Below are 18,780 nucleotides of genomic sequence, written 5' to 3' on the forward strand. Positions count from 1 at the left end.
GAACGTACTTTACTTTATATTAAGTATTGCAATTGTGGCAATCCATTTCTCTTGCATGAGAAGGAAGACTGTTCAATAAATCATACCCTTTATTGAAAACGCCCGTCTCTCTCTTCTCTGCACTCTGGTGAAACTAAGAACGCACGTCTGACTGAGTGAAATAGCTGTCTATTGTTTTCACACGACTTTAAAGATTGACTCTTATTCTGGGGAGCAAAGTTGTCATGTTTATGCGGTTGTCGGAAGCTGAATCCCTTCTTGTCTGAGCCAGGGAAGCTGATCACTTCCTATTCAGTCAAGAAAGTTTCCAGTGACCTCTGAGCTAGCTGGCGCAAACCTAAATTAAGTCTAACATAGTCAGTAGAGACCTAGAAGACCTCAGTTCTACGTCTACGCTGCTGTTTATGTTATTCCAATGCGCAGGGCCTATAGGGAAAATAGGAACTACACTACAAAACAACACATTTTTTAGTCTTTAATCTGATCATGAGACCCCTAGCAAGAAATCTGATCACTTATAATAATGACTAAAGATATTTTAAAATGCATCTAAACATGGTTTGTGCTGGAAAGTAGCCCCAAAGTAATGCAAGGAAGTGCTTAGTTCAAATTTTTGCTACATTGCATCAAGTAGGCCCTCCCACCTCCACTTCTGTCGCTCTGTCTCACTCGTGCTACTCTGCTACCCCGTCTGGCTCTCTTTGTTTCTCTCTTTCCCCTGTGTACTTTTTCTTTTTCCTCCCATGGTGGGTTTTCCTCATCTGCTTAAATCCCCCCTAACCCTGACTCTCTCGATGTTGCTTGCACCCGCCCCTCACGCCAACTTGCGCTGCTTCCTTTATTGTTTGACTGCCCACCCGCCATGTCTTAGCTGCCAGCGCGCTCCACCTACCCCTCCTGACAATAAATATGTTTGATTTAAAAACACTTCCACACTACTTTTTTAAAATTACAGATCCATCTGGAATTGGTAAGTAAAAAAAAACCCTAAAAAGACCCTTCATCATGTGCTCGCCTACAAAACGGTATGGCTGCAGCCCTATTTTCTTTTTTCATTTTTTTCTCTTTAGCCATGCTGCACAGCATCCACTAAAAACCATTGCCGAGAGCTAATGGCTCTGTCAGTGCTTATTTCTGATGCATCCCCTGTACTACATCAACTTCACTGGTTTCCTCTCTCGTTTAGTAGAAGCTGCTGCTTGATTCCTGGAAACAGGTGAAAGATATATAGCTCAAGTGTACTGGAACACAAAAGGTCCGCACAGGCCCCCCCTTTTCTGATCGACCAGTTATTGCAGGGTTATATTCAAGAAAAAAAGGCAGAAAGGTCAATGCCACATTTCACTGTTGGAAAATCAATAGCATGCTCACTAATGCGCATCAGCGATTGCTCAGTGAGATGCACGCTCACAAATAAAGAACGTGGGGGCATATTATCAAGGGGGTTTATCTCTGCTTTTTTGGCTTCAAAAGCCAAGAAAGCGGAGATAAAATTATCTCCCTATTACCTAGCTGTCGCTAACACCAGTTAGCGACAGCTAGTAGGAGATAGCGACCATCTTGGGCCCCACTTTGCATGTCAGAGATATTTATCACTAATGACATGCAAAGTGGGCGTGCCAAGATGTTAGCGATTGGAAACAGTCACTAACATCGCTATCTCCTATTTCCAACTTATGGAGATATTCGCGCTAAGCGCGAATATCTCCAAAAGCTAACACCTGCCCCTGAGCAGTTCTTAGCCATGTTATCCAATGGGAGGTGGATAACATGGCTAAGAGCATTAGCTCGGTAATGCATGAATATCGCTGACTTTTCAGCGATACTCATGCATTGCGGCCGATTTTTATCGCATTTGAATGAATGAATGAATGAATTGGGATTTATAGAGCGCGTAGTTACCCGGAAGCATAATCGCCGCAGCTCAGCGGTAAATTTTTGTCTCTAACCAAGCAATAACGATAATTATCGCTCTTGCTTGGTAATATGCCCCGTGGTGATATATGCAGGTCCAAGCTTGAATCTTAGGAAGCCAGCCGGAAGTTCAGCCGAAATGAGATCCTGTCCATAATCTTACAAGTTCCACAGCATAGAAGGCGCTTGAAATACAGCAGGCAGGACATACATCACGTTTGTGACAGAGTACCCTGTCCACTAAACTCTAAATCAAACCCCAAGGTTTTAAATTGAATTACTATGATTAAATATTTAACATTTGTTCTGGTCAATGGTACTTCATAATCATTGCGTTGCTGAATTTAAGTTTAATGAATATTAATATTATCAAGTAGTCTCATTTTTTAGTATAGAGTTTTCTAATTTATTTCCGTTTATTGAATGCACATAACATTAAAATAATGTAGTATTTATCATTCATTGGGGTAGACTTAGACTTTGCTGTTTTCTTATGTTTATGGATAGAGCTCAATGTATTAATTTAATTAATTGAATTGAATTAATTTAAATATACACCTACCTATGTATTTCATATTTGTTAGCTTTGCATCAAGTTTAGCATTTAGGGTTCACATGCTTACAGTAGGGTAATGCAATTAATACTAATATAATGCAATATGCAGTGGCGTAACGAAAGTTGAGAGGGCCCCCCTTCAAGGGACACGAAGGGGCCCCCCTCTGGATTCAATCCGGAGTTCTGAGGCCCAGTACTGGGCTGATGGGGCCTCTTGCAGCTCGGGCCCCACCCCCTCCCCCCTTCCAACCCCCTCCCACCCCCGCTGCAGGGGCTGCGGGGACCAGTGTTACGCCCCTGGCAATACGTAATATATTTAAAGTAAAAGTTCTATCTGATATTAAATTAATTAATTTTAATTACATTAAATTAAATAAACATCTGTTAGGGCTGAGTTATTGTAAGAGTTGGGGTGTGTGTAAAAATAATGTGGCTGGAATCAATCTTGGTCTGGTTTTAGAGGTTAAGGACAAGAAAATGACACATTTTAATGGTAGGACTAGTAATGTTGGGTAGAAATAGTGGTGAGGGAGTAATGGTACATAGATGCACTGGAGCTCAGTGTAATGGCATACAGCTAGAAGCCCAGAAGAGTTTGTAAAAAGCATATGTTGTAACATCATATATAGATAATTTACAAATGACTCATTCAACATCATCTGGAAGATTATATTAACCAACAGAATTTGGGTGGCTTAACAGCTGCTCTGAAGTACATGTGTGAAGTTGTAAATGTCTTTCTCTGTAACTATATGAAGGTTTTTTTTAAGTATTCTTTGCAGTCTTTGAAACTTCTTAAACTTACAGGTTCAGGGGGTTCTGGCCCAGAATAACTTCAAAGTCTGGAAAATTGGGATCCAGAAACACCATGTTGATCTCCAAGTCTAAATTCCAGATACCCAAATGCAGAGAAAAAAAACAATATGGTTCTGGGAGTAAGATTCTATTTACACCTGCTGCTGCCTGACCTCCAGTTGCCTGACCTCTGGATCAGTACAAGGAGGACATCTTGATGTCTCTCAGCATCACAAGACTAACCCGCCCCATGTGGAGTGACCAGGCCCTTAATTCAATGGCCGAACTGTGCTTTCAACCAAGACACATACAGGGTGATGCCTGCTTCTGCCACCTGGTGGAGGGGCTGTTAGAGTGCTATTTCCACATGAAAGACATAATGGTTGAGAATTTGCTTCTATACTGGTTCGCATGGGGCAGCAGAGTAACATGTCAGCGCTTTACAAAATACTTAAAAAATCAAAGAAATTGGTACTCATTTCACAGTTTATGAAATTCTGAAAGTCTGAGGAAATCAGGCTAATATTCAAACTTTCCACCCGCAGAGAACATACAAACCTGAGCAGCGGCTCTTTTTGATTTTATGTAGGGATTCTTGTATAAGGGAACCTATCTACAAAGCTACTGGGTGCTGTGCAGTGGTAGTTTTAAAGGAGTCAAAAAAGGGACTTCAACACTCAATACAGACAAAAAGGAACAAGAAAGAAGGGGGGGAGCAAGAGTAAAATGTAAAGCGCATAGGATAAAGGAATTATGAGATGGAATATATAGAGTGGAATAATTTAGTGGCTAGAGGACCAAGGAGGGAGTGTTAAACATTAGGAGCGGGGAAGGGGGAGGGAATAATAAATTGTAGAGATGTATATCAGAATATTGTGATTTAAATATCTTCCTGCTAAAATATCATATCCAGAAAATCAACAAACACAATATTGTAAAGGTAGACTTGTATAGGCTTTGTATGGGCTATTATTGCCATTGGGGGGTTCTGGTGACATCATAAACCATGAAACAGAAAGCCGAGCAGTTTATAAATGTCGGTAGAATGTTGGAATGTCGAGAGCTTTATTGAAGACAATGGAGTGACTCCAGGATTATAATGGCTGGTAGATTCCAATGTTTGTCTTCATGTATTTCCCTTTCAATTTAGAACATTCTACCCTCAGTAAGTGGAATGCTCTAATAGCCTTGTAGCCCTCCTGCCTCTGGCTGTACCGGTTGTTAAAGGCCCTCTCCCTCATTATAGGCCCTCGCCTGCAGCTCGGCTTATAACTCGGGTTCATTGCCTTTAAAAACCAGTATAGCTCTTGGCAGAGGGCTATATGGCTATACTAGAACCAACAGATAATGAAATAGGACCACATGACATGTTTCTCTTCAAGTATTTTTTATTGCAAGGTTATTTAGTGGTGCTTACATAAAAAAGCTTTTTTCTTCAAAGTGGCACCAGCAATGGGCACTGATTGGAATTAGAATGTTTAGGTTTACCTTAAATTAATGAATGGACTAATTGTGAGTACCAGTGGATTTGGCTGCATCATTTGCCACATAGTTATGGATCTACCATATTTGTTACATGATGTGCCAGAGACATTTGCATAGTGTGCAGATTCCACAAAAATGTTGTTTCTTGATCAAACGGCTAAAATAATACTTCCAGAGAATGTGCCATCTATTTTGGCTTTTTGCCATGTTAATTTAGACAACTTCCCCACATAATTCAGATACATTTTCCACATAACCCTAGCAGACCTTACAACCAGGGCCACTGGAATTATGCGGCAAGACCGGACCAATTTAGGTGGCAGGGTTGAGTAAATTATGCGTCACATCTTGTAATAGTATTGCTTCATTGTTTTGTCATGTTTCCACTTGTTAACACTGTCTGGGCATAGGTTGCACCTCATTAGTACCATTTTAACACCCAACTACAACAATAAGCAAAAGAAAATTGACCAGTGAACCTTTCCAAAAGACCTTAAACTGGTCGGCAGCAAGTGTCGCAGCATTTTTACTAACTTTTGAACCATTTGAGCTAGAAACATTTTTTTTTGTTAAAATCTGCACAATTCCAGTGGCCCTGCTCATAATGTTATGGGTCTGCAGAGTGGTTAAGAAGATGTCTTTATAATGATATAACCTATATTTCACTGGAACCTATAAAATATTTCCCATATTTCATGGATCCCTGTGAAATAATATGGGTCTTTATGTCACTGCAATTTGTACACGAAAAATACCCAAACATGATAGATATAGATGAAAGCATAAGGCGTGTAATCTGGCCCTAAAAAGCTATTAGGGGTTCTTATTACATCATAAAACGTGTGGTCAAAGGCCTGGTGTAGTGGTGGTCACCACTGCGTTGTTTGGGTTCTGCTCTACTAATGATTGAAAATGCATTTTTTGATTTGTCTAAAAGTTTTAACCCCGGGGACGGATTTGCTCGTAATCTGGAAGTCACTTGTTGAAGCCAGCTGAGGTTCAGCAGGTCCATTGTACCTCGCATCTGAATTTCTGCTCATGCCTACAGCCCGAACCACTTAACGGATTTAGACCAAACTTGGCGTGAAAGTAAGACTTTTATCAGAAATCTAGCTCTTGTGGTTTGTGTAACTCTGTTCAGTAATTTTGGGGTATAGGTTTTTTTTTAAAGTTGGTAAATGGGCTTTAAAAATTCTTTACTGTCTTGGCCATTTGTGAGCCACTCCAAAGTAGGATCTACGGTATGGAGATATCTGATTGGTTGACGTAAGAGAAAAATGTCTCCTGCAACAGCCAATTCAGGATACGGGCCAATGTTCCCATGTCCTAAAGATAAAAAAAAAGGGGGGCGTATAAGGATGCAGAGTAGGTGTGCCCTAACCCCCAAGTCATAGTGGGTAGACCATCAAAGTCCCTTTCACGTCAGTTTAAATAAAAATAAATAAAAAAGAAGATATTTATGATTTAATTTCCTAGCTCGTGAAGTCCCCAACCCCAAAATGAATATTCAGAGACTGGGGGTACCAGTGTAGAGTATTCGTCAATCAGAAATTAAACCTGCGATTCTGAGGCAAAGTTCATGGTAAAGTAAATAAATAAATAAAAGACCTGCGCAAAGGCCAGGTTCCATGGGCAAACCCTCATACACAGTGGGGTTGGCCACCTTATCCCCGCTGCACACGGCTAACTGTTGTGTGGAGCTGTAGTTGGTTGCCCATGGTGGGTTGGGCATTGGGTGACAGGACTCAGCAGGGCACAGTGGGGTTTGGCCACACAAGGTGGGTTGGATGGAAGGGCTGACAACAGGTCGGACCCTGCGGCCACCCCGTGCAGCGCCCTGCTGAAGGCCATGCGCATCAAGGGATGGCCGCCCCCTGTGGGTGAAGACCAGGTCATGCGGCCCACTCCTGCTGCCCAGCTAGTGGTTGAAAATAAATACATCACCAAAAAAACAATGGCAGTCAGAAAATAAACCACAGATGTAATAGCACTAAAACTTGCCAGTCGTGATTACCAACGCACTTCACGTGCCATGGTAGTCGATATTTTGGCTATGATATTGTTGTAGCACAATATTTAAAACACTCTATTCAGCAGAATGCCTAGGACACTGAGGGACAAGAAAGTTACAAACAGGGGACATGAGTCAATAAATCTAGGGTGCCGGGGTCAGTAGAGTTATGAGGGGGTAAGAAGTAGGAAATATTCATAGGGTACCAAGGAGTAGAGGAGTTACAGCTAGGAAAGAGAGAGAGAGAGAGGAGGAGAGAGAGAGAGAGAGAGAGAGAGAGAGGAGAGAGAGAGAGAGAGAGAGAGAGAGAGAGAGAAAGAGAGCGAGAGGGAGAGAGAGAGAGAGAGAGAAAGAAAGAGAGAGAGAAAGAAAGAGAGAGAGAGGGAAAGAGAGCGAGAGGGAGAGAGAGAGAGGGAGAGAGAGAGAGAGAGAGAGAGAAGAGAGAGAGAGAGAGAGAGAGAGAGAGAGAGAGAGAGAGAGAGAAAGAAAGAAAGAAAGAGAGAGAGAAAGAAAGAGAGAGAGAGGGAAAGAGAGCGAGAGGGAGAGAGAGAGAAGGAAAGAGAGAGAGAGAGAGAGAGAGAGAGAGAGAAAGAGAGAGAGAGAGAGCGAGAGAGAGAGAGAAAGAGAGAGAGAGAAAGAAAGAGAGAGAGAGAGAAAGAGAGCGAGAGGGAGAGAGAGAGAGGGAGAGAGAGAGAGAGAGAGAGAGAGAGAGAGAAAGAAAGAGAGAGAGAGAGAGAGGGAGAGAGAGAGAGAGAGAGAGAGAGAGAGAGAGAGAGAGAGAGAGAAAGAAAGAGAGAGAGAGGGAAAGAGAGCGAGAGGGAGAGAGAGAAAGAAAGAAAGAGAGAGAGAAAGAAAGAGAGAGAGAGGGAAAGAGAGAGAGAGAGAGGGGAAGGGACAGGGAGAGAGAGAGAGAGAGAAGAGAGAGATAATGTGTGTATGGGTTTAAGAGTGGCAGGTAAGAGGGATGGTATTTTATTTTGTAAGGCCCTGGGGACGGGTAAATTGGAAGATGGAAGGGACGAGGGGATTTAAATATGCTGCAGAAGGGAGAACAGATACAAGAGAGGAAAGTGAAGGATTAAAGTAGGTGACAATGGGCAGTAGAGATACGAGCAAGTAGGGGGCTAAAGGAAAAAGTGTAATCTAATCGCCAGATCCTAAAGTGAGACTGTGTCAGATGAAGACAGCTATTTTACACTGAAGTGGGCATATTTTCTGTTGCCTTTCTGAACCCACCTGCAGCCCTGACAGGGTTTCACTTCTACTTTTATCGATTTTAAGCCCCTTCTGTAATAACGCCAGAGCTAATGGTCGCCCTACAGCCTGCGGTAATTCAGCACAGCTTCCCGGCACAGCATGGGCCGCTGAGCGCATTACATTCCCATCACCACTCCTAAAAGAAAAAAAAATGACAATTATTACGGATTTTTACACCTCTTGAGCTCTGAAATTAAAATCCCTTGTAGCAGAAAGTCTGTGTCAACATCAGTCATATTTAAAGAATGGAAACAGAGGCCCCCCTCTGCTCGAAAAGAATCTACTTTCTGTTGCAGTGGACTGACTTCTGTCTGCCTCTCTCTGCATTGCAGTTTGTGTGTCAAAGAAGCAAGACTCACTCATTTGAATCCCCTTATCTCTTTCCTGCTTCTCCCAGTATCAAATGGCTTTAGACTCAGAAAAGTGCCTAAAACATTGACTTTCTCAAATGCATTTTCTATTTCTCCTCATATAATAAAGGTGTTTATGTAGCGTGGACTTCGTGACATGGGTAGCAAGGCGCTTTACAATTACCGATAGAAAGATTTGGGATAGAATGTGGGATAGGGAAAGATTTGGGAATGTATAATGAAGAGAGAGAAAGGGATACTTTAGAAGAAAATGGCGAAACTAAGTTACCCGAGACCAACCAACAAATACATTTTTAGAATTGATAAGTCTGCTCATGATAGGTTTTCTCAAATTAATTGAGTGGCCTTCCATCTTTAAGGATTCACCAAACTTCCTAGGAGTGTGCATGGAATCTGCTCAAGTCAAATATTTCACAGCATATTCCTGTTGCCCTTCGTGGGCATATTATCCGTTTTTATTTTTTTATCTGGCAGAAAACATTTTTCATGATAGCGAAACCCCTTCCTGTCCTCTCTCATGAAATAAGGCGGTGTTCAGGGACCTTTTCGCTCCTATTTACACACTTTCACCTGCTTTTTTTGATAGAATAGTTGCATGCGTAAAGGGGAATGGGAAAAGCAATCAGTAGTTTCCTGAATATCCACAAAATAAAATGTTATGATGGTTCTCTATGCTTAATTTGTCCCTGTGGTTGCAGGTGAGGGTCCACCCCACCGACACTCCTTTTTGGGGACCAGCACTTATTTTTCTTTAACAGACTTTGACACAGAGCAAGAGAGGGAAATCAATCAGTCAAGCATTTGTAAAGCGCACACTGTCGCCCTTGGGGGTATCTGGGCGCTGTGCCTGTGTAGAAGAGCCAGGTCATGAGTCTCCTTCTGAAGTCTGACAGCGAGGGGGCAGTATGGAGCTGGAGGGAAAGGTCATTCCAGGTCTTGGCAGCGATGTAGGAAAAGGAGCACCCATCACTGCGGCTGCGCCAGATGCGGGGTTGAGCGAGGACAAATAAGGAGTAACACAGGTGTCTGCGGGGTTGGTGGAAGCTCAGTCGATGGTTGATGTAGGCAGGTCTTAGGTTGTGGAGGGCTTTGTAGGCGCTTGAGGATCTTGAATTGGCATCTCTTCTGAATGGGGAGCCTGTGGAGGTCTCTAAGGTGGGGAGCAATGTGGGTTCATTTGGGGAGGTCCATGATGAGTCTGGCTGCGGCGTTCTGTGCGTTAAAGGGAAAAACACACAAAATGTAAAGAGGAGAAAGAGTAGGAAAGACAAAAGGTACAAAGAGAGAAAGAAGAAATGAATAAGAACCACATAAGAATGAAAGAAAGGGGCAGGAAATGTATGGTGGTGGAAGAAAAAAGCATGAGGTGGAATCTAGATTGTGCAGCATTGTTATTTGGCAATCCCGACATTCTCAGCGATGGTTGCAGGCTTCTGGGAAAAAGGTTGGGCACCGACACTCAGTATTTTACAAATTAAATATTGCATTCTCTACCTTCCCGATTTTCACCCTCTGCCTTGGGTACACTTCTGCGAGTGCCCACATTACCACCCTAAACCCTAAAATACATCATACTGCTGGGATTTTTTATGACATTAAAATGCACCTGCGAGGGTAAATATCCTCAGATCTTGATTCTGTCAGTCACAAGTGGTAGTTTTTGGCCACAAAAGTTATTTATACACCAGCTCATGCCAGTGTGGATTGTCCAGGCCCACAGCTTCTTCAATCTGTTCAAAATGCCTAGGCCAATACAGAAGAGACTCGAGTGCCCTGCTGGTAAGAAACCTGCCCTGACTCCTAAGGAAGAAAGCAGTACATAGAGTGCGAACTGTTATCCTGGTCTTTGAGACGCATTCAAGTCTGGGCACCATTAACGCACCAGGCCCTTTTCTTTGACATGTGCCCAGGTGTAGATGTAGAAACAAACGAGGCTCTGCAATCTGCCAGATTCTGGAATTTACTGCCATCAGAGATTAGGAAACACAATAACCTCATTAAATTTTTTAAAACATTCATATCTTTTCCATCTCAATACCCTTTCAGGCATAGAGTGACGCATAAATTATGCAGAAAAGAAGGAGAGAACTCTGGGTAGTTCTCAAGTTTAGGTGGAAAGCAGCTCCTGTTAGAGCACTCTCAACACCAGCGACACTCTAGATCTGCTCACCTCAAATGCCTTCTTTTCTATCAAAGTCTTTAAGCGTAGGATTAGCACAGTGCCATCCACGCCGAGATAGAAAAGGACTAAGTCTTTTGCCATTTCTACAGCAAAGTCTTTAAGCATAGGACTAGCACAGTACTGTTGGTATTTTACCGATTCAAAGCTGTAGTATTGTGCCTGGTGTGATAAATGGCTTATGTGATTTCACAGCTCGGAATGGCAAAAGATTGTCCCTTTCTATCTTGGCGTGGATGGCACTGTGATAATCCTATGCTTAAAGACTTTGATAGAAAAGCAGACATTTGAGATGAGCAGATCTAGAGTGTCGCTGGTGTTGAGAGTGCTCTATACAGGAGCTGCTTTCCACCTAAACTTGAGAACTACCCAGAGTTCTCTGCTTCTTTTTTGCATCTTTTCCATCTCCATATGTTCAGTGTTTTAAGGATTCGTCATTGTGCTTTTGTGTGTTGTGTTTCCAAATGTTCGCACCAATGTTGATGTAAAGATATAATGTAATGTAACATAAAAGAATTTGTAGAGCACCAACTAATCACCTGTGAGGGTCTCTAGGCGCTGAGTAGGTGCGAAAGGTCTGGAGCATCAGTCGAAAAGCCATGTCTTGAGTTTCCTGCAGAATTTTGTTGCGAGGTGGCTGTTCTGATGTCCTGGGGAGGGCGTTCCAGGTCGTTGCTGCTAGACAGGTGAATGAGTGGCTTCCTGCCTTGCGTCTGCGAATGTGGGGAATGTGTTCGAGGGACAGCGAGGCTGGTCAGAGCTTGCAGGTTAGCTGGTGGAAGTGCAGATGGCGGTTGGGGTAGGTAGGTCCATTATAATGCAGCGCTTTGTAGGCGAGGGTTAGTATTTTGGAGTGGCGTGTTTCTGGACGGTGAGCCACTGGAGTATCCAGATGTGAGGGGTGGTGGGTGCGGCGGCGTAGGTTGCGGACCAGTCTGGCAGCGGCGTTTTAGATGATCTGGAGCTTGTGTGTGAGGTGGGCGGGTATTCCGTAGTAGAATGCTATGCCGTAGTCTAAAGTGCTTGTAATCAAGACTGGGTGACAGTCTTTCTGGTGTCCATAATCTACCAGCTGTTGGTGTAAAATGTCACTGGTGCATTCTGTAAAATCCATAAATGATGGTGTTAAAATCCCACCAGTACTTTATAAATGTTAGTGCAAACTTGCTGTAGTGCAAACTATGCAGTCTGGCTCCTTGGGCGTTATCCTGTGTTATCTAACAGCTCCTCAGCAATTTACACACACCTCATCGCCAGTCTTTTTTCTCTCTCTCCTAGGATGCCTTGCTGAGTTTGGGGTCCGTCATCGATGTCTCCTGCATCCGGGAAGTCATCAAAGATGCGCTCACCGCCGTCCTCCCAAAAGTGGTAAGGCAGAGGCCAGCGGCCGCCCTCCCTTCTTCTCTTGGCTTGTGATTTGCTTACTCGCTTGTGGAGCCATCTAATTGACTATTGGGAACAGGAAATGCGGCCAATCAGCACTTAAAAATTCAGGGACACCGCATCCCTAAATAATTGATCATTGCTCATGGGCTCAGAAACATTATCGTGTCCTCTTTACAAGGCCAAATAAAAAGTATATCTATATGTTCACCAAGCTGATCTGACCTGGGCATTTTGAAAGGTAGACTTTTTGCTCCTTGGAATTACATTGTATACTTTTAAGTAAATGCATTTTTCCTTGAGTTAATTAATTGAAATTAATACACTACATCATCGCAAAATAAAGATAATCTAGTAGAAATTTGTATGGGCAAATCAAGTATCCGTTCCGGTCCTGGTTTCTAGATATTTTATCCACAAATGGTAAAACGCTGTATTAGTCACGAATCTTTGAAGTCTTTTTTAGAAAATGGAAAATAGAAATACATTTGTAGACAGAGTACAATCATTATCTATTTCACATTACATTAGAATGAAAACAATGAAAACTATTAAAACAAGGTTTATCGTGCACAATCTCTCAATTTATAATGTTTTCATCAGAAACTAGCAGAGATCATAAATCAAAATGCTGGGTTTCTTTAGTTTTTGGCATTGTTTTTTTTCTGTTAAGAGACAGCTAAGAAGTCAAAAGTAAACATTGTGTTCTCAGAGAAGGCACCCTAGTGAGCCCTGGGTTGATGCTTGGAAAATATCGACTTCAGAATATTTTTTCGAGTGCCAAGTAACAAGAGACAGATTCTGAAAATATAATTTTTAAAACGCTGGTGTAATCCCTTGCCTCGGTTCAACCTATTGAATTTACTTTGAGAGAAAACTCTGGATAGGGTTTTTTTTTAATTAATCATTCAATTGGGGTCATGGAGAAGTAAATAAGAAGTGTAAGAAGGAAGGGATTGGCCCAATTATCCAAGGGACAGGGTACCAACAATTAGCAAGAAAATAAATCCCTTGGATTCACCTAATGGTCACACCTCTCTTGTACTCATTCACTCACAGTAGTCTCTATAGTTGTCAGAACTAAGAAATATATATGTTTACAATGGTTATCAATACAAGCACCCCTTAAGTACAAACAAACCTGAAATTGCCATTAATCAAGATGTGTAAATTTATTTGTAATTCAATATCATTAAAAACATTAAAAACAATGAGTGCAATAATAAATGACATATACAAATGCATACAGTAATAAAACAGAAAAAGAGACTAACAAAACCGTGTTGTTCAACGTAACACATCCGGTGTGTCAATTCATAGGAATCTTTTCATAAAGGTCAGAGTCCAAATATACGTTGAACAACACGGTATTTTTTTGTCTCTTTCTCTGTTTTATTACTGTATGCATTTGTACATGTCATGTATTATTGCGATCATTGTTTTTAATGTTTTTAATGATATTGAATTACAAATAAATTTACACATCATGATTAATGGCAATTTCAGGTTTGTTTGTTCTGAAGGGGTGCTTGTATTGATAACCATTATATACATAGATATTTCTTGGTTCTGAAAACTATAGAGACAACTGTGAGTGAATGAGTACAAGAGTGGTGTGATCATTAGGTGAATCCAAGGGATTAATTTTCTTGCTAGAAGTAAATAAGAAGACCTCAGTTTTGCTTTTACCAGGAAGTGCATTTCAGGTCAAAATATAGACTTAAATCACAGCTAAGTCATGGCATCTTCCTAGGTTCTCCTGGGGCAGCAGATTTCAGGAGCTTCCATGGGGGGCTTCTATAAAGGGGCAGATTGTTGCTGCTGTTGTGAAGTAAATATTCGGAGTGCTGCAGCAGACACTGAAACAAATGCAGCATTTTTCCTATTTTTTTCTCAAACTATACTTATGGGAATACCGCGAGATCCTAAATCCATGTCCTACCGAGGCATAGACTTTCTTGCTAAGGTTGCTCGACGCAATATTGACCTAGTACTGCAATATTTTCCAAGGCTTATTTTGGTTCCATGTCTTTCCCTTGCATTTTTCCGATCTTCTGGCGAAAGCACTTTATATGTGTGAGGATGCTAATATTTGCGCGTGCCCTTCAGATGACAGACTAGCTTGAACAATAGAGAGGCACTCGTAAGATGCCAGGCCATAATGGGGACAGTGTCACATTCATTGTCACTTTTTCAGTAGAGTGAGTGGTCTAGGATTATAGCCCATACTTTAAAGATGATCAGCATCACTGTTCTTTCCCATCCCTTGCTTCACTTGTAGCGCTTTACTGAGCCAGGGCTAAGTGTAATGCACACTCCATTACGCGGTCTAGCAAATGTGAGTGCATACATAGAAGAACACATCCTGATCCTTGGATTGTGCGCTGGAAACTGTAAGTCACTTGGTTTGAACAGTGTGGTCCATGGAATTTTGTTGCTAAAATGTTTCTGTCAAGGCTTGAGCTTTCAGATGCTCTTGTGAGGAATAACTAAAGAATCAAAAAAGAGTGTGACAGACTGAATTTAATAACATAATCCGAATTTAACAATGGAGGGTTTAAAAACTGAAATGGAGAAAGGAAAGCAAAGCAGCTTACAATTGTAAAATTAACCACAAATCTGTTCAATTAAAATAAAACACGTTTCGGCAAGCTATGAACATAATCTGGTGCTGATAAGAAAGAGGTAAAAGAGGAGTGTGATCATCTGGGCCTCCAAAACTCTATCATTCTTGAGGTGTCCTTCAAACCAATCATAGCCAGGGTCATCTTAAAAAATGCTGAACATCGTAAAAAGTTTTAAATGTAGCAGTACATTTGAAAATGACAAATATTGTAGCTCTATACAATTTATAATATATGTGCCCATCATACGGATATCCCATTCGAATCTGTAAGGTTCAAGGCCCATTCATTCAAGGAAATACAGGTAAGCAAGTATTAAATGTAAATAACTTCTAACCTTCCTGTGAAGCAATATCCGCAAAAGTGTGGTAATCCTTCGAACAAAAATTAAACACCACAACATTCCGCACGCCATTGTGCTAAAAATCCAGTATACAAACTACAGAAGGTCTAGAAAAATACAACTAAAGCAGTAACGACAGTCATAGAATCCCCAACTCCAATCCAAGTTTCAGTCAACCATAGTGGCTCATAGACGAATAACATTCAAATCAAACTCATGGAGAGACCCAACCACACAAGCCGTCCGCAGTAAGTATGTTCCTGGTTCGGATGGCAGCGAACCATAGGGATGCGCAATGGAAAACTCAACCCATGAAATGAAGACGCTGGTACCATACCGTGGTTGGCAGAGAAGATGAATGGAAATATATTTTTCAGCAAAAAAAGCAGAATAATACAACTACCTAAAGTTAACCAACAAGGCGAGAGGCCTATCAAAATAGACTTCAAGATTTTTGAAGTTGTGTGCAAGGCCTAGGAGGTCAAGTGCCCATCTAAGAAACTAAGGGCCCGATTCACAGAATGAACTTAAGACTCAATCCTAAACTTACTACTGTTTTGGTATTCACAGATTGCACTTACTACTGCATTCACAGAATGAACCTACTACTTTTGGCATTCACTGAATGCACTTACTACTTTTGGTATTCACAGAATGAACTTACTCATTTCGGTATTCACAGAAGTTAGGCCTCCTAACTTTAGGACTCCTAAATGCCTTCTGTGAATACCGAAAGTCTTAAAATTAGTATTTTTCTCAATTTAGTAGTAGTACAGTTAGGACTCCTAACTTTAGGACTCCTAAATGCCTTCTTTGAATACCGAAAGTCCCAAAATTATGATTTTTCTCAATTTAGTAGTAGTAAAGTTAGGACTACTAACTTTAGGACTCCTAAATGCCTTCTGTGAATACCGAAAGTCTTAAAATTAGGATTTTTCTCAATTTAGTAGTAGTAAAGTTACCTAACTTTACTACTACTAAATTGAGAAAAATCCTAATTTTAAGACTTTCGGTATTCACAGAAGGCATTTAGGAGTCCTAAAGTTAGGAGTCCTAACTTCTGTGAATACCGAAATGAGTAAGTTCATTCTGTGAATACCAAAAGTAGTAAGTGCATTCTGTGAATGCCAAAAGTAGTAAGTTCATTCTGTGAATACCAAAAGTAGTAAGTGCAATTTGTGAATACCAAAACAGTAGTAAGTTTAGGATTGAGTCTTAAATTCATTCTGTGAATCGGGCCCTAAGAATTGATATAATTCAATTTTAGTAGTTTTCATGCATCCAAAAATGAACAGCAATAAACACTCCTAAAAAATGAAATAAAAAATAAGTGATGTTTGTATCCAGCCACAGTAGCATTTAGGCGCTATCTGCACAGCGTATGTTATAGCTGAAAGGCAAGCAGACCAACATCTGCTTCTAAGCGCAAAGTAGTAATCCCAACTAGCAGGAAGGAAACCATAGGCTTTCCGTGGGAGGCATAATCTCACAGCAGTGCCATCTCACCATGAGGACACACGTACCCACCAACAATACTGTCAGATACAAAGCTAGCACTCTGTGCCAAGAGCTGCACAGGAAGGGAGGGTTAGCACATTCTAGCAGCAGACACATCAGGGACAGCATGGCGAGAGACACACACTCCCCAAAATTACAGAAACAATGTAACAAAAGGAATATCTCTGTAAAAGATTAAAAACCTTGCAAATGCTCATTTAAGGATTGTCTTCTGTGGTGACCCCTGAGAATTTACCAGCCACAGAGTATAAAATGCCTTCCATGTGGTATCAAAATTCACTAGGGGCCAGATGTAGGAGCCCTAATACCGGTCGGAAACAGCCGATTTCGGCCGTTTCCGACCGGTATTAGGCTTTTCAGATGTAGGGGGCCTACCGAATCGGTAATTTTACTGATTCGGTAATTTTACCGATTCGGTAAATCCATATGTAGCTGACACTCCTAAGAGTGCCACAGGCCCTTAAGAGTCTGTATTTTACCACACAATCCTATTGTGTGGTAAAATACCGAATTCAGGTGTGCATGCACATCTGTGCATGCACACCTGTGCCATGTGACACACAGACATGCCCTTAGAGCATGTATGTGTGCCACATGTCACACAAGCCTGTACTTGGGGTGCTAGAGGGTGTCAAAGTGACACCCCCTGCACCCTTGCAGGATTCGGTATTTACCGATTCGGTAAATACCGAATCGGTATTTCCCATTGATTCCTATGGGCTTCAAGGCCCATTGGAATCAATGGGCAATACCGAATCGGTATTTACCGAATCGGTATATTCCTAAATTCGGAATTACCTAAATCTGCCCCTTTCCCATTTACAGACTCTTAAATACCGATTCGGTAAAATTCGGTATTTAAGAGTCTGTAAATGGGAATTACCTACATCTAGCCCTAAGTTCCAAAACTACTTCATGTTACGTCTCAAAGAAAAAGAACATTGAAAAATGTGGCCAGCCATCCCCAATCCACTTGTCACAGGAAGTGGAAAATTGCTAGCATTTGCATTTTTGTAGGATAGCGTTAATCTCATTTTGAAGGATGCTCACAAACTCTGCTACTTTTTTAAGAGCCTCTGGTAACTACAGGGTTAAAATTTATGTTGCTCCAGAGATCTCTCTATATAGCTCCAGGGATTGATCGAATATCCCTGCAGACCTGGCACCCAGGCTCAGCTACCACATAACATTGACACATTGCTTACAGCTGCAGGACATATCACCCAAATAAACTACTTCTGAAATAGGGGAGGCCTGCACCCGCAGTAAATATGGGATGAGTGGTGTTTTACTGGGAAGCTGGCAGTACCTTCCTACAGAGGAGGTGCAGAAGAAGAATTCTGATACATCTTTCCAGAGCCTCCATCCTCAACAGGAAGGCAGCAAATCAAGATGAGCTGTTTCTGCTCAGTTATCAACTTTTGTTATGGATTCCACTTTTAAAACAACAATTCTATCTCCTGACTGGTTAGCAAGTCTCTGGTTGTTGTGAAAGCCAAATTATAGTGCAACGCTCTTTATTTTCAGCGTGGTGTCTGGTAATTGTCTATCGCTACTGTAACGCAAGCCATTTACTCTCTCCGTCAATGTACTTGTTGATGAAGAACAAAACCCTGTTCTCTGAATCTCTTTTGTGATTGAAATTGGCCTGCATTAATATATTCTAATGGCGGACGGGCAGTGTCGGCACTGCGCGGAACGCCTACTCCGCGAGTCACCGCAGAGCGGGAAGCGTGGCGCCCATGTTTTGTTACAAGGGTCATGGCACCTTCTAGAAAACTTGCATTATTTTGTAGACATAGTTATGCTAACAATCTCTATTCAAAGAGGAGAGGAAATGCAGGCCTAATTTTATCCTCTCTCCATCCTATTAGCTGTGAGTCATTGTTGTGCTGGAAGAATGGCAGATGCAAAGTATTGTGGGCTCTTTAGAAATAGATCATTAAGCCAACGCGCGTTGGGTTCTGGCACCGCCGGCTTTCTGTCGGAAGCAGCTGACAATTCGTATTCTATTTGCTCATGCCATTGTGGGCTTCATCGAGTTGCCAATTTCCCATGTCTCAATGGAAAATTTTAATCTTGAGATGACATAGGTGCCATGTTTTGATTTGAAGGTGACACTGACCCAGCCAGACAAAAGTTGGACATAGCTGGTCTCTCACAAGGATATTCCCATCTAGCATTAGTAATTGCAATATTCCTAAATTTGTTTTAGAAGGATGCTGTGTGCTAGAGCTAGCTACCAATCCCATGAGGGACTGCCAGTGTAGGTACAGAAGGCCATATCTGTGCTGACACTTCTGTCAGACCAAGGGAGTGTTCGATTGTGCATGGCAAGGAATGG

At 41.7% G+C, this 18,780-nt stretch overlaps 1 protein-coding gene across 1 annotated transcript in view; it reads left to right on the top strand.

The window, feature by feature from the left end:
* Nucleotides 1-18,780, top strand: part of PDE2A (phosphodiesterase 2A) — a 1,077,000-nt gene that overhangs the window by 432,201 nt on the left and 626,019 nt on the right. The window contains exon 2 of the mRNA XM_086933797.1: nucleotides 11,847-11,936. Coding sequence (XP_086789923.1) covers nucleotides 11,847-11,936 — 90 coding nt within the window. The remainder of the gene's footprint in view (nucleotides 1-11,846; nucleotides 11,937-18,780) is intronic.

Source organism: Lissotriton vulgaris, chromosome 8, assembly GCF_964263255.1.
Source record: "Lissotriton vulgaris chromosome 8, aLisVul1.2, whole genome shotgun sequence".
Taxonomy (NCBI): Eukaryota; Metazoa; Chordata; class Amphibia; order Caudata; family Salamandridae; genus Lissotriton; species Lissotriton vulgaris.